Here is a 26,134-nt window from a genome sequence, read left to right as displayed (position 1 = left end):
GCATGCCATATATTTCTCTTGCAAATGTCAGTAGTCTTTCCTAAAATATCTCCCATTACACATCCAATCCCCTAGCTTTGTTTTCTCACCTTTTTGCCATTCTACACTCACCCTCTCATATTATTTCTTCACACAAGTCTCTTTTCCAAGCTCTCTTACTTTTTTTCACCCTCTTCTCACCCATATCATTTCTTCTTTCCTGAAAACTACAAATCTTCACCTTTGCTTTCTCCAAATAATGATCAGATATCCCACCAGCTGCTCCTCTCTGCACATTCGCATCCAGCAGACTCTCTTTTGCCCACCTTTTGGTTGGTATGTGATACAGTGATACCTACTTCCATATTTTCTACTTACCCACATATAACTGGGTATATTTCTCTTTTTAAACCAGGTATTCCCAATTATTGTAAGGCATGTGTGCAAATAGTTAGAGAGGAGGGTGAATGGTTTCATGTGGAGGTTGATCTGCAGCATGGGGATGTGATGTCACAATGATTGATTTTATTACAGATGGGATGATGAAGAAGGTAAAAGCAGTCTGTAGTTAATGAGGGGGTCTGAAAGGTAGTCAGGTGTTGATTGCTGATGACACAGCACTGTTGACAGATTTGAGTGAGCAACTAAGATGCTGTCTGAGTTTGGGAGAGTTTGTGCAGGAGGAAGTTAAGAATTAATGTGAATAAAAGCAAAGTTTTTAGGTTTGGCAGGGATGATGGACAGGTTAGTTAGGGTGTAAGTTTGAACAAAGAAAATATGGAGGAAATGAAGTGTTTTTGATGCTTGGGATTGTACATGTAAGCATTTAGAACCATGAAGAGGAAGTGAGGCATAGGATGGGTGAGGGGATGAAGGTTCTTGGAGCATTAAGGAATGTATGGAAAGAGAGGGTGATATATGAGGGGGTGGTAATGGATATGTTTGAAGGTATAATGTTCCCAAAAATATTGTATGAATGCAAGTTATGGTTACAGATGAGAATGTATGGAGGAGGGTGCATGTTTTGGAAATGAAATGTTGGAGGACAATGTGTCTATGTGAGGAGAATTGGTCAAGTAAGTAATAAAAGGGTAAAGAGAGGTGTGATAACAAGGAGAGTATGGTTGAGATTGCTGAAAAGGGTTTGCTGAAATTGTTTGGATATATGGAAAGAATGAGGTAGGTTGACAAAGATGATATATGTATCAGAAGTAGAGGAAACAAGGAGAAGGGGGGATGCCATATTAAAGATGGAAGGATGAAATGAAAAATGTTTTGATTGCTCTGGAGCTGAACTTGCTGGGAGGTGAAAGGCACACCCAGGATAGAGTGAATATTGAAAAGATATACAGGGGGTAATATTCTGTAAGTGGACTGAACCAGGGTATGTGAAGCAGCTGGGGGAAACCATGGAGCATGGAAATGTCTGCTGGGCCTAGTTATGGGTAGGGGCTGTGGTTTTGTTGCATTACACATGATAGCTTGAGAATGAGGCCGTTTCTTTACCTGTTTCTGGTGCTACCATGCTGATCATCACTCCTACTCACCCACATATATTATGTCCCATTTTTTGAACCAGATTCTCCCAGTCACCAGTCTTTTGTCAGTACACAACTCCACAAACTCTTCACCATTTCTATTCATCTTACACCCCATCTATCTATATCTATATCTCTGAAGCCCATTCCCTCCAGTAACTCCCACCAAGGGGGGTGGCCATGGCAAAAGGGTCTCCACTTATCCGTGTCCTTACATGCCTCTCTCACATACACCCCATGCCCTTTTATTATACCCACACTTTTGCATATACATCATCTACCACTAATACCTGATCTCTTGCATTAAAACTGCTGACACACTCTCTGAGCTGCACTCAGAACACTTGTCTCTTCATTTTCCTTCTCTTGGCCAGGTACATAAGCACTGATAATTACCCATCTTTCATAATCCACTTTCATTTTTCTCCACATCAATTTGGAGCTCACATCCTTGCTCTCTTTCACACATTCTAACAACTGTGTCAGCAGTAGAGATACCCCTTCCTTGGTTTTGTCCCCCATACCAACCCCTGACTTTACCTCTAAGACATTCCCAAACCATTCTTCCCACTTACCCTTTAGTTTTACTTCTGTCTGAGGGAGAATTTCCAGTTTCCTTTCCCTGGACATACTTCCTCTCTTTCTTTCCTTCTCATCTTGGTTACATACAAACACATTTAGACACCTCTGCCTGAGACTTTGAGGAGGATGAATACTCCTCGCTTGTCTCTGTTTCATTTTTTAGAAATTGAAATACAAAAAGGAGGGTTCCCAGCCTCTCACTTCCATCTCTCTTATTTGTCTTCTGTGACATACAAGGAAAATGTGGATAGAATTCTTGCCCTTTTCTCTGCAGGAATAGTGAGGAGTAAATTTCAGATGTATGTTGTACATGATACTCAGTATGGTTGGAGTTTTGTGAGATGGGAGTAGTTGATCATTCAGTGTGATGGAAGAGTACAGGTTGGGTCCATGTCTCTCATAGGTTGAGGAGGTGACACTGGATTTGTTTAGTGATGCAAATGGTATGTTTTTAGTGAGCCAGTATGTTGATTTGATGTTGTTTTGCATGTTTGTTGTTGCTTGGGCAGTATCAGAGCTCAGTAATGTGATTATGAGGTCATCTAGGCTTGCCCCTGAGAGACTTACACAGAGTATCACCACACTTTTTGACTGGTCAGTGGACATGGCCATTTTCCTGAATATTGGGGCAGGGAAGTAAGGTAAAGTGGGTTTGTTATATATTGATAGGTTTTTTTGAGAGCACTAGATACAGTGCCACATAATAGAGATGAAAAAATGAAGCAGGCTGCTATAACTGTGGAAGATGGATAAGGGGATATTCAAACGGAAGAGTATTGAGAAGTAAGTTGCTATTAGAGCTACAGAAGGATTTGTCATATTGGACTTGTCTTCTTGGTGTAGATAATGACCCACCATAGGGGAAAAGATCAACATTAGTATGATAGTGGTTCCAACAATGTTGTATGGTTGCGAGGTGTGGGCTATGGATAGAGTTGTGCGCAGGAGGGTGGATGTGCTGGAAATGAAATGTTTGAGGACAATGTGTGGTGTGAGGTGGTTTGATCGAGTAAGTAATGTAAGGGTAAGAGAGATGTGTGGAAATAAAAAGAGCGTGGTTGTGAGAGCAGAAGAGGGTGTTTTGAAATGGTTTGGGCACATGGAGAGAATGAGTGAGGAAAGATTGACAAAGAGGATATATGTGTCGGAGGTGGAGGGAACGAGGAGAAGTGGGAGACCAAATTGGAGGTGGAAAGATGGAGTGAAAGAGATTTTGAGTGATCGGGGCCTGAACATGCAGGAGGGTGAAAGGCGGGCAAGGAATAGAGTGAATTGGATCGATGTGGTATACCGGGGTTGACGTGCTGTCAGTGGATTGAATCAGGGCATGTGAAGCGTCTGGGGTAAACCATGGAAAGCTGTGTGGGGCCTGGATGTGGAAAGGGAGCTGTGGTTTCGGGCATTATTGCATGACAGCTAGAGTCTGATTGTGAACGAATGAGGCCTTTGTTGTCTTTTCCTAGCGCTACCCCGCACACATGAGTGGGGAGGGGGATGGTATTCCATGTATGGCGAGGTGGCAATGGGAATGAATAAAGGCAGACAATGTAAATTGTGTGCATGGGTATATATGTATGTCTGTGTGTGTATATATATGTGTACATTGAGATGTATAGGTATGTATATTTGCGTGTGTGGACGTGTGTGTATATACATGTGTATGGGGGTGGGTTGGGCCATTTCTTTCGTCTGTTTCCTTGCACTACCTCGCAAACGCGGGAGACAGCGACAAAGCAAAATAAATATAAATGAATAGTATGATACAAAGTTGATGGTAGATTTTGGTTATGTGAAAGATCATGATACATATCTGGGGGCTGTAGATGCTGTAACATCTTGGCTTAATAGACAGATGATAATGTTTCATCCATGTAAGTGTCTTGTACAAAGTTGGGTTTTAAGAAAGTTCTTGGAATATTTATACAAAACAATATTTCATTTGGTAGACGTGATGGAGCAAAATGTCTTAAGATTCATGAATTGATATATGTTGAAGAAAAGACATTATGTGTCATAATCTTGAATATGGTGTAAGGATGTAAACAGTTTGCAATGAGGACAGGACAAAATTGTGCTGCTCCAATGTGTCAGTATTAGTGAGTCTGGGCAATGAGAAGTCAGAAATGTTACAGTTAGTGTATACCTGCTATGAGTTTTATGTATTTGGCAAGGCCACATGCAGCTATTGAGGGATGGATTAATGTAACTTAAGGTCTCCAAACCAGCGACCTAGCAAAATTGAGTGGGACAGCTTAAACTTTAAGGTAGACTTGGTACCCTCAAGAAATATATTTGTACATAATTTTGCATATGCTATTCTGCATTGTTGTGTAATGGATGGCATAATGTATAAAAGTAATTTGGGGTTATCAATTTGTAAAAGTCCGCATTTGAGGCATATTGATTTCATGTGATACAAGCACAAGTATTTTAACTTTCTAAAAGGGGAAACGGAAGAAGGAGTCATGCAGGGAGTGCTCATCCTCCTCAAAGACTCAGATTGGGGTGTCTAAATGTGTGTATATGTAACCAAGATGAGAAAAAAGGAGAGATAGGTAGTATGTTTGAGGAAAGGAACCTGGATGTTTTGGCTCTAAGTGAAACGAAACTTAAGGGTAAAGGGGGAGAGTGGTTTAGGAATGTTTTGGGAGTAAAGTCAGGGGTTGGTGAGAAGACAAGAGCAAAGGAAGGAGTAGCACTACTCCTGAAACAGGAGTTGTGGGAGTATGTGATAGATTGTAAGAAAGTAAATTCTAGATTGATATGGGTAAAACTGAAAGTGGATGGAGAGAGATGGGTGATTATTGGTGCCTATGCACCTGAGCATGAGAAGAAAAATTATGAGAGGCAAGTGTTTGGGGAGCAGCTGAGTGAATGCGTTTGCAGTTTTGATGCACGAGACTGGGTTATAGTGAAGGGTGATTTGAATGCAAAGGTGAGTAATGTGGCAGTTGAGGGAGTAATTGGTGTACATGGGATGTTCAGTGTTGTAAAGGGAAATGGTGAAGAGCTTTTAGATTCGTGTGCAGAAAAAGGGCTGGTGATTGGGAATACCTGGTTTAAAAAGAGAGATATACATAAGTATACATATGTAAGTAGGAGAGATGGCCAGAGAGCATTATTGGATTACGTGTTAATTGATAGGTGCGTGAGAGACTTTTGGATGTTAATGTGCTGAGAGGTGCAACTGGAGGGATGTTTGATCATTATCTTGTGGAGGCGAAGGTGAAGATTTGTAGAGGTTTTCAGAAAAGAAGAGAAAATGGGGTGAAGAGAGTGGTGAGAGTAAGTGAGCTTGGGAAGGAGACTTGCATGAGGAAGTACCAGGAGAGACTGAGTGCAGAATGGAAAAAGGTGAGAGCAAATGACGTAAGGGGAATGAGGAAGGAATGGGATGTATTTAGGGAATCAGCGATGGCTTGCGTAAAAGAGGCTTGTGGCATGAGAAGTGTGGGAGGTGGGCAGATTAGAAAGGGATGAAGAAGTAAGGTTATTAGTGAAAGAGAAGAGAGAGGCATTTGGATGAGCTTTGCCGGGAAATTGTGCAAATGACTGGGAGACGTATAAAAGAAAGGGGCAGGAGGTCAAGAGAAAGATGTAAGAGGTGAAAAAGAGGGCAAATGAGAGTTGGAGTGAGAGAGTAATATTAAATTTTAGGGAGAATAGAAAGATGTTTTGGAAGCGGGGAAAACAAAGTGCATAAGACAAGAGAACAAATGGGAACATCTGTGAAGGGGGCTAATGGAGAGGTAATAATAAGTAGTGGTGATGTGAGAAGATGGAGTGAGTATTTTGAAGGTTTGTTGAATGTGTTAGATGATAGAGTGGCAGATATAGGGTGTTTTGGTCAAGGTGGTGTGCAAAGTGAGAGGGTCAGGGAGAATGGTTTAGTAAACAGAGGAGAGGTAGTGAAAGCTCTGCGGAAGATGAAAGCCGGCAAGGCGGCGATTTTTGGATGGTATTCAAGTGGAATTTGTTAAACGAGGGGGTGACTGTGTTGTTGACTGGTTGGTGAGGATATTCAGTGTATGTATGGCTCATGGTGAAGTGCCTGAGGATTGGTGGAATGTATGCATAGTGCTATTGTACAAAGGCTAAGGGGATAAAGGTGAGTGTTCAAATTACAGAAGTATATGTTTGTTGAGTATTCCTGGTAAATTATATGGTAGGGTATTGATTGAGAGAGTGAAGGCATGTACAGAGCATCAGATTAGGGAAGAGCAGTGTGGTTTCTGAAGTGGTAGATGATGTGTGGATAAGGTGTTTGCTTTGAAGAATGTATGTGAGAAATACTTGGAAAAACAAATGGATTTGTAAATAGCATTTATGGATCTGGAGAAGGCATATGATGCTCTGTGGAAGGTATTAAGTGTATATGGTGTGGGAAGCAAGTTGCTAGAAGCAGTGAAAAGTTTTTATCGAGGGTGTAAGGCATGTGTACGAGTAGGAAGAGAGGAAAGTGATTGGTTCCCACTGAGTGTTGGCTTGTGGCAGGGGTGCATGATGTCTCCATGGTTGTTTAATTTGTTTATGGATGGGGTTCTTAGGGAGGTGAATGCAAGAGTTATGGAAAGAGGGACACGTATGCAGTCTGTTGTGTATGAGAAAGCTTGGGAAGTGAGTCAGCTGTTGTTCGCTGATGATACAGCGCTGGTGGCTGATTCCTGAGAGAAACTGCAGAAGCTGGTGACTGAGTTTGGTAAAGTGTGTGAAAGAAGAAAGCCTAGAGTAAATGTGAATAAGAGCAAGGTTATTAGGTACAGTAGGGTTGAGGGACAAGTCAATTAGGAGGTAAGTTTGAATGGAGAAAAACTGGAGGAAGGGAAGTGATTTAGATATCTGGGAGTGGATTTGGCAGCGGATGGAACCATGGAAGTGGAAGTGAGTCACAGGGTGGGGGAGGGGGCAAAGGTTCTGGAAGCGTTGAAGAATGCTTGGAAGTCGAGAACATTATCTCGGAAAGCAAATGTGGGTATGTTTGAAGGAATAGTGGTTCCAACAATGTTATATGGTTGCGAGGCGTGGGCTATAGATAGAGTTGTGCAGAGGAGGGTGGATGTGTTGGAAATGAGATGCTTAAGGACGATATGTGGTGTGAGGTGGTCTGATCGAGTAAGTAATGAAAGGGTAAGAGAGATGTGTGGTAATAAAAAAGAGTGTGGTTGAGAGAGTAGAAGAGGTTGTATTGAAATGGTTTGGTCACATGGAGAGAATGAGTGAGGAAAGATTGACAAAGAGGATATATGTCAGAGGTGGAGGGATCAAGAAGTGGGAGACCAAATTGGAGGTGGAAGGATGGAGTGAAAAAGATTTTGAGCAATTGGTGCTTGAACATGCAGGAGGGTGAAAGGCGTGAATAGAGTGAATTGGAACGATGTGGTATACCGGGGTCGATGTGCTGTCAATGGATTGAACCAGGGCATATGAAGAGTCTGGGGTAAACCATGGAAAGTTTTGTGGAGCTTGGATGTGGAAAGGGAGCTGTGGTTTCAGTGCATTATACATGACAGCTAGAGACTGAGTGTGAACAAATGTGGCCTTTCTTGTCTTTTCCTAGCTCTATCTTGCACTCATGCGGGGGGAGGGGGGTGTCATTTCATGTGTGGCGGGGTGGGGATGGGAATAAATAAAGGCAGCAAGTATGAATTATGTACATGTGTATATGTCTGTGTATGTATATATATGTATATGTTGAATCGTATAGGTATGTATATGTGCATGTGTGGACGTGTATGTATATACATGTGTATGTAGGTGGGTTGGGCCGTTCTTGCGTCTGTTTCCTTGCGCTACCTCGCTTACGCTGGAGACAGCGACAAAGTATAATGAATAAATATATACAAGCACAAGTCCAGATACCTTGTGTATGGCTGGTAAGAAACTATTATTTAGTGTTTTTATTGGTCATTAGAATTGTTTTCATTGTTGAATCCTGTAAAATCACAAACATTTCTAGATGCATTGCTTAGTCACTGAAATAAACAAGTTTAGATGTTACGATATTCCTATGGAGGACTTCTGCCATGAGTAACAAAATGCATTTCCAGAAATATGATACATATTGATGATTCAGATAAATAAAAAGGATTCGCAAAACTTGTATTGATTCATAATTCACTGTTATTATCATTAGCATAGGGGAGAAAGAATACTTCCCACGTATTCCCTGCGTGTCGTAGAAGGCGACTAAAAGGGGAGGGAGCGGGGGGCTGGAAATCCTCCCCCCTCGTTTTTTTTTTAATTTTCCAAAAGAGGGAACAGAGAATTGCGCCAGGTGAGGGTATTCCCGCAAAGGCCCAGTCCTCTGTTCTTAACGCTACCTCGCTAATGCGGGAAATGGCGAATAGTTTGAAAGAAAGAAAGAAAAATATTAAGTTCACAGATAATTAATCAAGAAATGACCAAATCAACATTGCTAATGCCAGACTTTCTTTTGACTTGTCACTGATGATTGCAGACCAGTAATTGTTTCATAGTTCATTCTGTATGTTGTTGAAATTTATTTTTAAATGGTACCTTCTGTTACTTTTTGGTATAAGATGTTTATCAGTCACTGTTTTTATCGTGTTGCCATTTCCTACATTCAAACCAGTGTGATGCTTAAACGTTTGAGCTTCATTTCCATAAATCAGATATCTAGCATTGTTGTTTAGAGCATTTTCTTAAAGATTTTATATTTTGGATATAAGAAAATGAGTGTTTCCGTGTCCATATAAAGTAGACTTTGTGATAAGAATGAAGGATGCCTCAAGAGATATATGAAAGGATGAAATAGAATAGAAAGGCACTAGTTAGGAGAGATTGGAGAGAGTAGTATTTGAAAGAATGTAGATAATGTGTGAATCTGTGTTTGACCACATAGTAGTCGGCATGGCCTTTAGCCAAAGTAGAGAATTCTGAATGGTTAAGACCCTCTTATCTGTACAATGAGATCAGGAATCAGGATGAGATTGAGTGGTAAACTGCATCTGTTAAACTGTATAGTTGATCATTTGGGAATGTAGTATTAAGTTTATCAAAGGTAAGACTGTGATGCTAAAGTGGCCAAAGTGGTTGGCGAAAGGACATAAATCAGAAGCCTTCCCATTGACCACGCAATATGTCATCAAAGCTTTTGCTTTTGTGGGTAGTGAGGCTAACTAGTATACTGTCTGTTAGTCTGATTAGAAATATAACAGAAAGGTTCATCTTTATATTTCAGGGATGACCAATCAAGAGGTTGCACAAATGGTGCTCAGTGGTTACCGAATGGATAAACCAGTCGGCTATGAATGTCCCGACCATCTCTATGAAATTATGTGTGGATGCTGGACCTTGGATCCTATACGAAGACCTACATTTGAACACTTACAAAGTCACCTCATACACTTTGATATAGCCTCTGAGCGGCCTTATGCAGTATCCACTGTTGCTGTCTCGTAGGGTGTAGGTTTGTTTAGGGAGTACTCACTTCTGGTAATTTAGATTCAAGGTGAAAATGCATTAATAGTTATCAAACAGATTATGTGAGTATTCATTAATCATTAAAGCCATTATAACAGGAAAAATAGTTGCGAAAGTCTTCTTTCTATTTCTTTCTCTGCTTATCTCTAGTTCACTTCAAAAATATAAGTGAAACCCTAATTTAAGGAGTGAGAGTGGATACTGTTCTCCTAAACTTTGCTAAGCCATTTGATAAAGTAAAACATTTTTTTTTTTTTTTTTAGTATAGTTGCAACAACACCTAAATGAATAAGGAAGGTGAACTAGGAGATGGATGCTGATTCTAACACACAGAATATTGAAAATTGTGGTAATTGTAACACTAATGAAGATGGTATTTCATCATATGTATCGTATGTACTAGCTAAATACTCTGTATGATATTGATAAGTATTAGCTAAATACTTTGCATGGTATTGATATCGAACAGAAACAAAGAAGCAAATGAAAATATAGTGAGTTGCATTGCAGTTAACAACAACATTACTGAAAATGTAGGATCAGAAAACATAGATGAATTACAAAATGATATATGAAATTATATTATAAATGAATGAAAGAAAAATTTATGGATTTTACCAAGAAATAGGAAAACGGTGGTGCAACAATCAACAGTACATCATTGACACCATATGAGGGTCCAAGAGTAAACCAGATTGGAAGTGAAAAAAATGTGAAGGTAAAAATGAGCAGGGTGATGATAATTACTTTGAAAATGAAATGAAATGCTGATAATGGAAAAGTTTCTGTATATATATAATAAGCTGATTTGAATACTGCTGTGTTATATAGTCCATAGCTCTGATGCCTTTTCCAACTGAAACTCCCTCAAGGGGATGGCCACGGCAGTAGTTTCCAAAACTCTATGATCATCAGTTAAATTAGCCAAAATAAATAAATGAGCGAGTATTCTGAAACATTTTATGATTAAACTTTAGGGAATGGAACTTATTATTTATATGAAAAATTATAGAACTTGATCTATGCAGTATAGAGTAAGGAGAATGATATATGATAATTAATGCATATCAACAGAGATGGTATCAGAGAAAACTGTGAAATGAAGAACTTCAAGGTTGGAAGACAGAGAGTGATGAAAAAGTGAGTATTCCAAAGAGCATGATAAAAAGATAGAAAGCAAAAATATGAAAGAGCCCAGAAAGAAGGGTGGAGAGACTCCTTGATATTTTACCAAATGAGATTTTAAACTTAAAAGGTGTGAACACTGAAACCTTCAAAAGAAGACTGGACAAATAGCTGATAGCAGTTCAGAATTACACCAGGATAGAAAATGATGTAATTTGTATGGCTGTATAAAACAACAGTATTTTGAAATAAGAAAGATACTTGGTGAATGCTAAGCTCTCGCCTTGGGTTTCAGGCAGAATCACTTTGTACTTACATGTTATTACATACTCACTCACTCTAATACATATCTATATCAAACCATCTATCTGTCTATCCATCTACTTATCTATATATTGCTCTATCTGAGTATTTATAATTTTCAAATATACAACCACAGAACCCATTTTATGGGGCTCCAGCAGCTTCAAGGCTGTGCTTCAATCAAGAGCAGCAAAAGGATGGAACCCTATTGAGTAAGAATTCTTTCTGAGACTACACTCCTTTTTCATCTATCAAAGTGATACAGCCTCTCTAAAGGTGATGTTTCACTTCCAGTGTAACAACATGCAGGGTGACACTTATCATTGGGAGTGCAGTCTCGTGAAAGAACTTCTAACTCCAAAGAAGTTGCATTTTCCTGCTACTTGAAGCAGCTCAGCCTTGGTCTGCAGGAGCCTTTAGAAAGATCATGGGTAACACCTGGACGGTCTCATAATATTTGGTCCTTGGATGATTATACATAACTGAATATATATGTTTTTTATTTTAAATCTATCATTACCCCAGGAGCAATTTCTATGAAAGAGCCCCGGTGTTATCCAGGACCTTTTAAAAGGCTCCTACAACCCAAGGTTGTGCTCCTTACCGTTGTAGGGAATTGTTGGCTCCTGTGGAGTGAGAAGTTCTTGACAAGACTGTATTTCCAGTGATGCAGTTTTGATAAAGGTGACTTTTCACTTGCAGTGTAATGTCAAGCCGGTAAAGTCTGGTAATGCCTACATTTGTTTATAAGTACAGCAGGAAAAATTAGTATGAAATAATCCTGGTGTTACCCAGCACCTTTTTAAAGGCTTCCAGTAGTAAGAAAGTGTAAACTCCTTTGAAATGAGAAGTTCTTGATGAAAATGTAATCTCGTTGGTACAGCCTCACTGAGGTGGCTTTTCACTCACAGTGTAACTTTGAGCAGGCTGAGTCCAATATAACTGGTAATCAAGATATTTATGTTTTATATTTATTATACATAATTGCTGTTTCCCGTGTCAGGAAAGTAGCACAAGGAAACAGATGAAGAATGGCCCAACTACTCATATACACATATATACTCATATACACAAAAGAAGGAACAGAGAAGGGGGCCAGGTGAGGATATTCCCTCAAAGGCCCAGTCCTCTGTTCTTAACGTTACCTCGCTAATGCGGGAAATGGCGAATAGTATGAAAAAAATATATATATATATATATATATATATATATATATATATATATATATATTTTTTTTTTTTTTTTTTTTTTTTTCTCAAACTATCCACCATTTCCCGCGTTAGCGAGGTAGCGTTAAGAACTGAGGACTGGGGCCTTTGAGGGAACATCCTCACCTGGCCCCCTTCTCTGTTCCTTCTTTTGAAAAATCAAAAAAAACGAGAGGGGAGGATTTCCAGCCCCCCCGCTCCCTCCCCTTTTAGTCACCTTCTACGACACGCAGGGAATACATGGGAAGTATTCTTTCTCCCCTATCCCCAGGGATAGATATATATGTTCGCTGATGATACAGCGCTGGTGGCTGATTCATGTGAGAAACTGCAGAAGCTGGTGACTGAGTTTGGTAAAGTGTGTGGAAGAAGAAAGTTAAGAGTAAATGTGAATTAGAGCAAGGTTATTAGGTACAGTAGGGTTGAGGGTCAAGTCAATTGGGAGGTGAGTTTGAATGGAGAAAAACTGGAGGAAGTGAAGTGTTTTAGATATCTGGGAGTGGATCTGGCAGCGGATGGAACCATGGAAGCAGAAGTGGATCATAGGGTGGGGGAGGGGGCGAAAATTCTGGGAGCCTTGAAGAATGTGTGGAAGTCGAGAACATTATCTCAGAAAGCAAAAATGGGTATGTTTGAAGGAATAGTGGTTCCAACAATGTTGTATGGTTGCGAGGCGTGGGCTATGGATAGAGTTGTGCGCAGGAGGATGGATGTGCTGGAAATGAGATGTTTGAGGACAATGTGTGGTGTGAGGTGGTTTGATCGAGTGAGTAACGTAAGGGTAAGAGAGATGTGTGGAAATAAAAAGAGCGTGGTTGAGAGAGCAGAAGAGGGTGTTTTGAAGTGGTTTGGGCACATGGAGAGAATGAGTGAGGAAAGATTGACCAAGAGGATATATGTGTCGGAGGTGGAGGGAACGAGGAGAAGAGGGAGACCAAATTGGAGGTGGAAAGATGGAGTGAAAAAGATTTTGTGTGATCGGGGCCTGAACATGCAGGAGGGTGAAAGGAGGGCAAGGAATAGAGTGAATTGGAGCGATGTGGTATACCGGGGTTGACGTGCTGTCAGTGGATTGAATCAAGGCATGTGAAGCGTCTGGGGTAAACCATGGAAAGCTGTGTAGGTATGTATATTTGCGTGTGTGGATGTATGTATATACATGTGTATGGGGGGGGGCCATTTCTTTCGTCTGTTTCCTTGCGCTACCTCGCAAACGCGGGAGACAGCGACAAAGTATAATAAAAAAAAAAAAAAATATATATATATATATATATATATATATATATATATATATATATATATATATATATATATTTTAGATATCTGGGAGTGGATTTGGCAGCAGATGGAACCATGGAAGCAGAAGTGAATCATAGGGTGGGGGAGGGGGCGAAAATTCTGGGAGCATTGAAAAATGCGTGGAAGCCGAGAACATTATCTCGGAAAGCAAAAATGGGTATGTTTGAAGGAATAGTGGTTCCAACAGTGTTATATGTTTTCGAGGCGTGGGCTATAGATAGAGTTGTGCGGAGGAGGTTCGATGTGCTGGAAATGAGATGTTTGAGGACAATTTGTGGTGTAAGGTGATTTGACTGGGTAAGTAATGAAAGGGTAAGTGAGTTGTGTGGTAATAAAAAGAGTGTAGTTGAGAGAGCAGAAGAGGGTGTTTTGAAATGGTTTGGTCACATGGAGAGAATGAGTGAGGAAAGATTGACAAAGAGGATATATGTGTCAGAGATGGAGGGATCGAGAAGAAGTGGGAGACCAATTTGGAGGTGGAATGATTGAATGAAAAAGATTTTGAGTGATTGGGGCCTGAACATGCAGGAGGGTGAAAGGCAGGCAAGGAATAGAGTGAATTGGAATGATGTGATATACCAGGGTCGACATGCTGTCAGTGGATTGAATCAGGGCATGTGAAGCGTCTGGGGTAAACCATGGAAAGTTCTGTGGGGCCTGGATGTGGAAAGGGAACTGTGGTTTCGAGCATTATTGCATGACAGCTAGAGACTGAGTGTGAACGAATGGGGCCTTTGTTGTCTTTTCCTAGCACTACCTCGCACACATGAGGGGGGAGGGGATGGTATTCCATGTGTGGCAAGGTGGCGATGGGAATGAATAAAGGCAGACACAGTGAATTGTGTGCATGGGTATATATGTATGTGTCTGTGTGTATATATATGTGTACATTGAGATGTATAGGTATGTATATTTGCGTGTGTGGACGTGTATGTATATACATGTGTATGGGGGTGGGTTGGGCCATGTCTTTCTTCTGTTTCCTTGCGCTACCTCGCAAACGCGGGAGACAGTGACAAAGCAAAATAAATAAAATAAATATATATATATAAGCAGATACAGCAAAGAATGGAAATCATATATTCTCTAGTAATTACAAAGATTATGGTGGAAGTGATAGATTTTTTTTTTAAAGGATATTTTCATCAGTCTCCAGAGTTGACTCTTATTAACCAACGTGTTCAGAAACTTTTTTAGGTCCCAAAAATTTATGGTACATAGGAAAAGGACATGTCTGTTCTGCTTGGAGGATTCATCCTTTACTAAGCATTCCATTTTGATATAAGAATAAAGCACTTAGTGTTGCAGAGTAGTATTGTTAGTTTTCCTATTGCTCTACGTATATGTTAGATGGAAGCCTTTGTCATCAGCCCAGTGTGACATTGTTGTGAATCTGTATGTATTATAACTCTGATCATTATTTTTCAATAACCCTTTTCATTTCTATAATGTAGGGGTGGGGAAAGCAACCTAATTTTTTTCAATTTTTTGATATGTGAAGTTAATGAAAACATTTTATTCTATCTTGCATCCCAAAAATAAGTCAATGACGAAGTCATGCTCAAGGTAAAAGTCACAGTTATCAGATGTCATTGAATCATGTATTTTCAAAGTGCTCAGTTTAGACTGAAAAAGAAAAGTGCACACATAATCTGTGAATATTATGAATAAGATATTGAAGAACTGGACATCTAAATGAACTCTTGTAGTGTAAACTGAAGTTGATCCTTTGTGCCATGTGCAAAGAAATGTAAAGGGTAGTTTGTTTACATATTGTTTAGATGGGTAGATTGGTGGGATCAGTAACCCCAAGCATTACATACAAGTCAACATTCCCAGGTATTCTTATACATTTATAGTTATATACAATTGAGCCAAAACTTGTGTCTTACTCTGCTTGTATATTTGTAAGTATATAATAGAGTCGACTGAAAAAAGTTATAGCTTGATAATTATAGTCACGGGTCACTGGAAATAACAGGTCACATGATAGATGTAACTGATATTTACTGAAGTGAGTACTCCCTTGATAGATATATTGGTATACAAACTGACTGTAGAGGGGAGCTTAGGTATTGTTACTGTGTGATTTGTCTTTGGGTACATGAGTGGAGTTGTGTCTGGTAGAGGTCCAACTTTAAAGTTTGTATTCGATATGTAAAAGACACTAAAATGCTTTTTTTTTTTTTCTTTCTTTCATTTTTTTGGCATCACCAGGAACCTGATTATATAGCAGTTAAGGAAATATGCTTCATTTCAGTAATGCATATTGTTAAAAATTCTATCATTATTGATAGTGCAGATCATATTAAGAATTTGTGCTAGATGCAACAGACTTCGGCAATTCAGTATTTGGTGTGAGATCTTACTAGAACAGATTTGCTCATCTCACATTTTGGAATGTTAGTAAGTCATCCATGATCATGCTGTCTGTGCATTAATTCAGAGGATTTCACATGAAAGAAAGCAATAGATGCAGAGACTGTATACTTGCACAGAGTATATGTAACTTAGATTCTTTTATACATTTGTATCAGTTATGAAATTGATGTTGATATGAAAAGTGACCTTTTTTTATAGGGCACCAATGGAGATTTCATTGTGTTTACAAATAACCACCAAATCATTAAAATATCAGATGCCTACTCAATCTTCATCTATTGGATAATATATGATCAGGATTTCTAAAGTTAAGAAAACTTCCCAGGGGTCCAGTTAATTCGTATATATTGATAATTGCTAGTCTTCCTCAACATATTAGTAAGACTGCATTTTATAACAAAATAAGCTCATGGTATAAAAAAAGTTCAGTTTTATATGGTGAGTACTTATTGTATTGGATACATTAAACCTGAATGTAAAGTACTGAATTTGAAAAGTAATTTGACTCGTCAGTCTTATTACTGCACCAAAGTCACAACAACAAGAACAGCAAATATGGAAGGAGCATGATCATCTCCTGTCAGGTTGGATTACTGAAGTGAGAAACATAAGGCATTTATCACACTGTCTAAAGGATCAAGGAAATTGAAAAGGGGGTACTTATGGTTCTTGAGGAATATAAGTGGTATGTTTGGGAAGAGGTAATATATCCTGTAACTCACAATGATTTTGAGAAAGCTTCCTTGTTATTGTCATATGTGCAGTTAATTCTTGAAGTTAGTGTGAGTTAAGGTTATTATGTCCCAGGCAGTAAGAAAGAAGCTAATGCTGTGACTTGCATGTTTCTTTCTCTTCCTTAGACTGTGTAAAGTACATTGATAGTTATATTTAAGTCATTATTACCAAAGCTGTCATTGTTTGTACATGAGAATACTGTAGCCAGTGTAGGAGCCACCACAACTGATAACCATTTTCATGATTAGTATAATGTTAGGTAGAATGGCTGGAAAGTCAGCGGATACAAATGTTATGGGACTTGGTGTTTGCAAAGTGTACCTTACACCTTAGTCCAAGATTAAGGTCTCATTCCCCAAAGTTTTTTATTGGATTCTAACCATTTATTTGAAGATTATATATTCTGTAAAAATTTTAGTGCTTTCACAAAAAGTATTGTTGTACCCCCCTGGAAAAAGTCATTAGAACTTAGGTTATTTCCACACCAGTTAATCTGTACATACAGATGCCAATAGTCCAAGCAACATTTTATCCTGGGTGGTAGATACTCAAGAGTGAACCACAAAGCTTCCTGTCCCAAATAGGTGTAATGCTGTAAATTTTCAGATTAAAAATATATATATATGTGTGTGTATGAAACATGCTTCAGTGTGGGTGATATTGTGATGAACCATACTTAATAAACATTAATGGCTGATAAAGCTGTTAAATATTTCCAGTGAGCTGATGTTTCCACAATATGGGACATGGTGCTCTGGGTTCCTGAGACTGCCTGTACTCTTTCTTCATATATTTCTCCAAAGAATGCAGAGTTTTGGAATGTACATAATTATCATAAGTGGGAATTTCCCTTTTGTAGTTAATATGCATTTAATTTGTGAGGGACAGAAATCACAAATAAGTATATAGGAGATAATTTTTTTATTGCAGTAACACATTTTACTTTTGAACCAGTAGGTGCTCATTGACAGACTAAGACATGACACATGACTCTCATCTAAGTAAGAAATCTCATTTTTAATCTCATTTTGTATACAATATTTAAATAACTTATAAGTTAGTGCTCAAATTACCTCTTTGCTTTTATTATTTCAATATAGGCTTAGCTTTAAACCTCACTACAGTAAAACTCTGATCACATTTTGTACACACACACACACACACACACACACACACACACACACACACACACACACACACAGACACACACACACACACACACACACACACACACACACACACACACACACACACACACACACACACAAAAATTTTCTCTCTGTCTCTTCTTTTCTCTTCTCTTTTCTCTTCTCTTCTTCTCTTCTCTTCTCTTCTCTTCTCTTCTCTTCTCTTCTCTTCTCTTCTCTTCTCTTCTCTTCTCTTTATTGGTGCTCAGAATTTGAAAAATAGGCATAGTTTTTTTTATTCAGGAAGGGGACTTCAATCATTTCAAGAAGAAAGATATCTTTGATTGCAAGAAAGCAACCATTTCTCTGGATTACATATTGAAAATATTCAAGTTATGTTGAAGGATGTTGACATTGGCAGCAGTGCATGACTACTTGAAAATATAACCACAATCATGTTGACCTTATTATGAATATGTATTAGTCCTCTTTCCTCAAGAGCATGTAGTTATAATGAAATTTATTTAACTGAAATATGGGTTGAATCATTGATGAAATATGTGACTACGTTAATTTTTCTGGTTTAAATGATTTATCAGTACTGGAATTAGCTGCTCAGTAAAAAAAAATTTAAGAACCATTACATGCTTATTGAGTATCAGATTCAAAGTTTTATGTAAATTTATTTTATCATCTCATTTTTGTAGCTGCTTATATTAATAGGAGTTTTAAAAGATGGTTGTGAATGTCTCTTTTCACAGGGCCAAGCCAGATCAGATGCTTATGTTTGTGTTATGAATTACTGAATTGATTGTGTCAACTTGAATGTTTTGTCTAGCTGTGAATACTTGAGCCAGTCATCATTGTACATTAAAGAAGGGTTGGACAGGATAGTTTTAATGGTTAATATTCTCTTTAGATTGTGATTATGGCTAAAAGTCATACTGTTAAGATTGTCCTGCCTCCACTTTGCTAATTCAGGGAGTAGCTGTTGGAAATATTTTTTTATTTTCATGTAAAGTCTGTTTACAGTTATGGGTGTCTTAATTAGTCTCCTGGCTTGGCCTTCTGACAGAGACAGTAGCATACCTGTGGCAGTACTAATGTTTAATAGTGATTTCAGGTGGGAGGAGTCATTAAACCATTAATCTCCATCTTTTATGGACTTCTCACATGGATTACAGAATTGGGTTGTCATATTGAATATTATGGGATCTATCTAGTACATTAAGAGTGCTTGAATGCATAAAACTAGTCAGGTTTTACACATGATGGCCCTTTTGTCTCAGTCTACCCAGTTGCTGAGACTACAACTTCTTGTAAGAGGTGATTTGGAAGTTTTTATTATACTCAAGAATGATTTTTTTTTCTTTTTTTGTGGCAAAGGCTTCAACTCTAGGAATTGGAGGTAGCTGTTTGTATCAGTTATGTTTCATCGTATCATATATATCACGCATTATGCTCTCATCTTTAACTGAGAAAAATCAACCAATCATGTCACTTACCTGTTTCATAATATGCATCTGTGTATCTATTTTCATGAAGCATTGACTTGCTCTTGAGGTAACACTGTACAGAATTTTAAGACTAAGCTCTTGAACTCAAACATTTCATTAGTGACCTCCAAGTAACTAGGTTTTCCTGCATACTCCTTCGCCACTGTTTGGTAATTATTTAACCAGATACCTCTTTTTTTGTAAATCAGTAATCACTTTTTTATGTTAGTAGAAAATGCTCTCTTGCTTTTATTTCAGATCATGGTATGTGATTGAACAAAACTTTTATACTTTTTAACTTTTTATATTGTAAGCAAGACATGTAATAACAGTACACACATTGATGCTGTTTATGTCTGTTTCATAGTGATTAATATTGAAACAATAAAATGTGTTCGTCTGTTGAGATTGTTTGATATCAGACTATGAGAATTTATTATGCCATATTTTTGTAGCTCTCTCAGTACTTGATACTTTTATTGAGTGATTGTCACATAACCTACACCAAAATCTTGAAGACATTATTTTTTTAATGCTTTTAGGTGAATCAGATCATGACATTATGGTATATGAGTGGCAAACTGCACTGGGAAGGCCATAGTTACTTAAGGCTTGGCAATATTACTCACATAAATGTAGTCTGTATCAGTCTTTTTCTCTTATAAAAATCAGGCTAGCTGATTGTCTTTTCAGATAGGATGTCTTTATCCTTATTTCAAAATATCTGTCACTCCCAATGCTTGTCACAATTTTAGAAAAATGCAAGCTTTGCATCATGTGATTCTACTATCATGAACTATTTCCAGTTCCATGAGGAGGGTTAGGCACATGCAGCTACTCAAACGACTCTTGTTCTTCTTCAGCCTATATCTAGTGTGTTAACCCTTACAGTGCTCTGTACTTCATAAGAGATATGACCATAGGCTGCTCAGCACCTTCTGTGAGGAACAATGGTTCTTGCCTTCATTTAAATTTCCAGCTGATGTTTGATTCTATCACTTATCTATAGATATCACTATCAACTTACCACCACAGCTTGAAAAATTTTCTCATATCTCTCATGTACAGAACTTCTAGCATCATAGCATGACGCTAGATTTGAAAACCCACTATTTTCAGTATTCTTTCAAGAGAGGCAGTTTCTCTTAAATTAGCTTTTTTTTCATGAAAATAAGGTTAATTCTATTTATTCATGAAAATTGAATTACATCTGTGAAAATGATATGAAACATTAAGGTGGAAGTAATAGGCAGGAGCATTAGGTAGAAGTAGTCAGTAGAAGCATTAGGTAGGAGCCTCTGCAAACACTACACCAGAATTGCCCTTTGTCACTGGCCTGTTAAGGGTGAGGCACTAAATAAAGGTTATGAGGCAGAAAAGTAGTTCACTAGTTTTGGAGACCCTATTGGCATCGCCACTCCCTTGAAAGAGTTTCAGAATGGGACAGGCATCAGAGATATGGATAGATAGAAATGATATGTGACCACTTATGAAATAGATTTTTTTATTGAGTGAAGCTAGTGAGATAGTGCCAGGAACAGATGAGGAATGGCCTCATTTCTTTACATCCACATACCTGTCATGTATACTGGTAATACACTGAAACCAGAGCTGTCTATCCACAGCCAAACTCCACAGACCTTTCTTTGGTTTCCCTAAACACTTCATATGCTGTAGTTCAGCCCACTGATAACAAATATCACATGCCTTTCACCATTCAGGACCTGCTAACTGATAACTCAAACCCTCTTTCACTCCATCCTTCCATCTCCTTCTCAGTCAACTCCCTTCCCTTTACTCCCTCATGTGTAACACATATCCTCCTAGTCATTCTCTCTTCACTCATCCTTTCCATATTTCCAAACCATTTCAGTACACCCTGTTCAGCTCTCTCAGTTAGACTCAGATTATTACTACACCTTTCCTTTATATTGACACTCCTGACATGATCAACTGTCCTCACACCATATATTGTCCTTGAAATTCCTTTCTAATATGGCCACTACCTTCCGTACTTTTGTATCTGAGGCCCACAACTTGCCCATACACCATCACTGGGACTCCTGTTCCATTAAACACACCCATCTTTGTCCTCAAGATTATGAACTCTGTACACACTCCTCAATGCACCCATGACCTTTGCCCTCCTCACCCACCCAATAATAGATCCTTTCAGCTCCCATAGTTCCATTACCTGCCAAGCTTGGTCCCAGGTTTTTAAAACTCCACTTTCTTAAAGTTCTTGCCACTTAAATTCACACCCACATCAACATGTTTCTTTCACCTACTAAACCTCAAAACCTTACTTTTATTCCCATTAACATTTAGCTTTCACTTTTCATGCTCCCAAACTCAGACACCAACTTCTGCACTTTTTTACTTGAGTCTCCCACCAGAGCCATGTCATCTCCAAACAGTAACTGACTCACCTCCCAGGCCTCCCCTAGGAGAATGTTTTTTCTCATCAGGCCTTAATGCAGTCTATCTTGAAAATGGATAGAGTAGCTTCTGGTTTGAATGGGGCAGTGTGTTTATGACCATTATATTCTTTGAACAATTCTCAAGTTGATTCCTCTGTTTCTGGTCAAAATGATCACAAGAAGAGCTGGTTCTATGTGTAGGAAAGTTGAGCCTCCGTTTTACATTTACTTGAGTGGTTCATGAGTCATGTCCTTGCGTAGTGATATGTTTTAAGGTTATTGATATCAGTCCTCTGGGAATCTGGTTTGCCTTTGACTTATTTCTTTCTCGACCATCTCCTTTGTAGGGAGATTCTTTTGACTTTAACAAGCACTCAAAGAATTGAAAGCATGTTACTTTTTGTGAATAATGCCAAAGATCTTTTGAAAAAGCAGTATTATTTGGAATGATAACATACTTTTACCTAATTACCAAATCATTTTTTTCTTGTTGAGACAGATTTTATAGTCTGTTAATGTTTCAAATCTTTATCATTTTGAGCAGTCGGGACCTGAACATGCGGGAGGGTGAAAGGCGTGCCAGGAATAGAGTGAATTGGAATGATTTGGTATACTGGGGTTGACTGGTTGTCAATGGATTAAACCAAGGCATGTGAAGTGTCTGGGGTAAACTATGGAAAGTTTTGTGGGGCCTGGATGTGGAAAGGGAGCTGTGGTTTTGGTGCATTATACATGACAGCTTGAGATTGAGTGTGAACAATTTTGGTCATTGTTGTATTTTCCTGGCGCTACCTCGCACACGTGCGGGGGCAGGGAGTTATTTCATGTGTTGGGGGGGTGGCAACGGGAATGAATGGAGGCGGCAATATGAATTGTGTATATGTTTATATATGTATATGTTTGTTGTGTATATATATATATATATATATATATATATATATATATATATATATATATATATATTTTTTTTTTTTTTTTTTTTTTTTTTTTTTTCAAACTATTCACCATTTCCCGCGTTAGCGAGGTAGCGTTAAGAACAGAGAACTGGGCCATTGAGGGAATATCCTCACCTGGCCCCCTTCTCTGTTCCTTCTTTTGGAAAATTAAAAAAAAAATTGAGAGGGGAGGATTTCCAGCCCCCCGCTCCCTTCCCTTTTAGTCGCCTTCTATGACACGCAGGGAATACGTGGGAAGTATTCTTTCTCCTCTATCCCCAGGGATAATATATATATATATATATATATATATATATATATATATATATATATATATATATATATATATATATATATATATATACGTTGAAATTTTTTTTTTTTTTTTTTTTTTTATACTTTGTCGCTGTCTCCCGCGTTTGCGAGGTAGCGCAAGGAAACAGACGAAAGAAATGGCCCAACCCCCCCCCCCCCCCATACACATGTACATACACACGTCCACACACACAAATATACATACCTACACAGCTTTCCATGGTTTACCCCAGACGCTTCACATGCCTTGCTTCAATCCACTGACAGCACGTCAACCCCTGTATACCACATGACTCCAATTCACTCTATTCCTTGCCCTCCTTTCACCCTCCTGCATGTTCAGGCCCCGATCACACAAAATCTTTTTCACTCCATCTTTCCACCTCCAATTTGGTCTCCCTCTTCTCCTCGTTCCCTCCACCTCCGACACATATATCCTCTTGGTCAATCTCTCCTCACTCATTCTCTCCATGTGCCCAAACCATTTCAAAACACCCTCTTCTGCTCTCTCAACCACGCTCTTTTTATTTCCACACATCTCTCTTACCCTTACGTTACTTACTCGATCAAACCACCTCACACCACACATTGTCCTCAAACATCTCATTTCCAGCACATCCATCCTCCTGCGCACATCTCTATCCATAGCCCACGCCTCGCAACCATACAGCATTGTTGGAACCACTATTCCCTCAAACATACCCATTTTTGCTTTCCGAGATAATGTTCTCGACTTCCACACATTTTTCAAGGCTCCCAAAATTTTCGCCCCCTCCCCCACCCTATGATCCACTTCCGCTTCCATGGTTCCATCCGCTGACAGATCCACTCCCAGATATCTAAAACACTTCACTTCCTCCAGTTTTTCTCCATTCAAACTCACCTCCCAATTGACTTGACCCTCACCCCTACTGTACCTAATAACCTTGCTCTTATTCACATTTACTCTCAACTTTCTTCTTCCACACACTTTACCAAACTCAGTCACCAGCTTCTGCAGTTTCTCACATGAATCAGCCACCAGCGCTGTATCATCAGCGAACAGCAATTGACTCACTTCCCAAGCTCTCTCATCCCCAACAGACGTTGAAATATATAGTTATTTATATGTGCATGTGTGGAGGTGTATGTATATATATATGTGTGTATGTGTGTGGGTTGGGCCATTCTTTTGTCCGTTTCCTTGTGCTACCTTGCTGGCGCGGGAGACAGCGACAAAGTATAATAATAATAAAGAAAATATATATATATATTTATATGTTTATCCCTGGGGATAGGGGAGAAAGAATACTTCCCACGTATTCCCTGCGTGTCGTAGAAGGCGACTAAAAGGGAAGGGAGCGGGGGGCTGGAAATCCTCCCCTCTTGTTTTTTTATTTTTTTAATTTTCCAAAAGAAGGAACAGAGAAGGGAGCCAGGTGAGGATATTCCCTCAAAGGTCGAGTTCCCTGTTCTTGACGCTACCTCGCTAACGCGGGAAATGGCGAATAGTATATATATATATATATATATATATATATATATATATATATATATATTATCCCTGGGGATAGGGGAGAAAGAATACTTCCCACGTATTCCCTGCGTGTCGTAGAAGGCGATTAAAAGGGAAGGGAGCGGGGGGGGCTGGAAATCCTCCCCTCTTTTTTTTTTTTTTTTTTCCAAAAGAAGGAACAGAGAAGGGGGCCAGGAGAAGATATTCCCTCAAAGGCCCAGTCCTCTGTTCTTAACACTATCGCGGGAAATGGCGAATAGTATGAAAAAAAAAAAAAAAAAAAAAAAAATATATATATATATATATATATATATATATATATATATATATATATATATATATAAATAAATATCAGATAATGGATGACATGATGGTGTATGACAAAGCTATCAGCTAGAAGACTAATTGCATCCTAAATTCCTTATATATATATATATATATATATATATATATATATATATATATATATATATATATATATATATATATTTATGACAAAATGCTAAAGAAGAAACCTCCTTCAAATAGATTCTTTGTATTATTAATTTCGTTGTGTATAGGCAACCACCAGTTGAGAACCAAGTTGACCTAAGTACATGTGTATGCACTGGTTCACTCAGCGAGGATGGCTGTGGTTCTCTCTAATGCTTTGGACCTGAACATTGCCTTTTTTTTTTTTTTTACCTGGATTTCGTAGTATAATTAAGAAATTAATCTAAAGTCTTTAACTTGTTATGCATTGAATAAGTTTGGCTTTGGATATACACTAGTGCAACAGTATACTTTTCATGTACTGTTTTGCTTTTACTATGTTTTTAGACAGTATCAATACTTTTACAGTTGAGGAATAATAGAATAATGCCTTTTTTTTTTTTATTATATACTGCTTCGTTAGAGTCATACTCAATGGCTCTCTCCCCTGATTCTGTATGTTTCACTCCTATTGCCTGAGAGTTGCACTCTGTGACTCTTTCCCCCCCTGATGGAACCACACTTCTTGTCTCTGTACTCCTGATTCATAGTTAGCTCTTCTTTTTATAGAGACAGTGTATAGCTCGTTACAACTGAAATTAGTTTGTATTTTACAGGGACAGAGTTGCAGTCGTATTCTCCCGTCTTAACTTTGCATATATCTTTACTCCTATGTATATTTGCACATACACACCTTAGTCTACGCCAGGTATCCATTGTTATCCACTACTTGCAGTACCACAAACTGTAGATCTTTTCCCTGACCCATTACCTATCTCCTCCAATACTAGAGCCACACTCTTTAGCTTTTTTCCCCGGAATTAAGCACGTTAGGTCAGCATCATTACTAACTAGTTTAAAACGCTAATGCTGACGAACATTTGGTGAACAGTAACAACAGCATAACGCATATAATGAAAGCCTAACAATATCAACAAACCAAGCAAACTACCAAAGGAATAGGAGCAATAAGTGCCACAACTACCAGAACAACCCGAGGAACAGTAGAAGCAACAATAATAAGCCTCAGTATCACCCCAGGAACTGTAGGCGCAGCGTCAATAGAGGGCTGACCCAGGGATACAGGAAAATGACAGATGCTAGGAAACAAACAGCCATTGAACATATCAGCTCGATCCTTCTTCCCTGCCAGGCGTACGATCATCAGCTTTGAACAAATCATTATCTAGGGTTTTATTCTTCATCCTAGATGATTTTCAGGAAGCTCATCTAATATAGTTTTAAGGCAGTGAAGATGTATTTCCAAAACGTCGTACAGGA

At 38.6% G+C, this 26,134-nt stretch overlaps 1 protein-coding gene across 24 annotated transcripts in view; it reads left to right on the top strand.

Moving 5' to 3' along the window:
- LOC139751182 (tyrosine-protein kinase Src64B-like) overlaps positions 1–10,725 on the top strand; it is a 230,376-nt gene extending 219,651 nt beyond the window's left edge. For 18 of the 24 annotated variants that reach the window (XM_071666327.1, XM_071666313.1, XM_071666321.1 and 15 more), the window contains one exon: positions 9,301–9,662. In XM_071666327.1, the coding sequence (XP_071522428.1) occupies positions 9,301–9,521 (221 nt within the window). In that variant the 3' untranslated portion in view covers positions 9,522–9,662. Of the gene's footprint in view, positions 1–9,300 lie in introns of all 24 variants that reach the window. The other 6 variants (XM_071666331.1, XM_071666334.1, XM_071666317.1 and 3 more) reach the window with 4 other exon arrangements.
- Positions 10,726–26,134: the final 15,409 nt, after the last annotated feature.

The sequence above is a fragment of the Panulirus ornatus genome, chromosome 11, assembly GCF_036320965.1.
Source record: "Panulirus ornatus isolate Po-2019 chromosome 11, ASM3632096v1, whole genome shotgun sequence".
Taxonomy (NCBI): Eukaryota; Metazoa; Arthropoda; class Malacostraca; order Decapoda; family Palinuridae; genus Panulirus; species Panulirus ornatus.
Note: the sequence above shows the minus strand (reverse complement) of the source record. Positions and strands in the feature narration are given on the sequence as shown.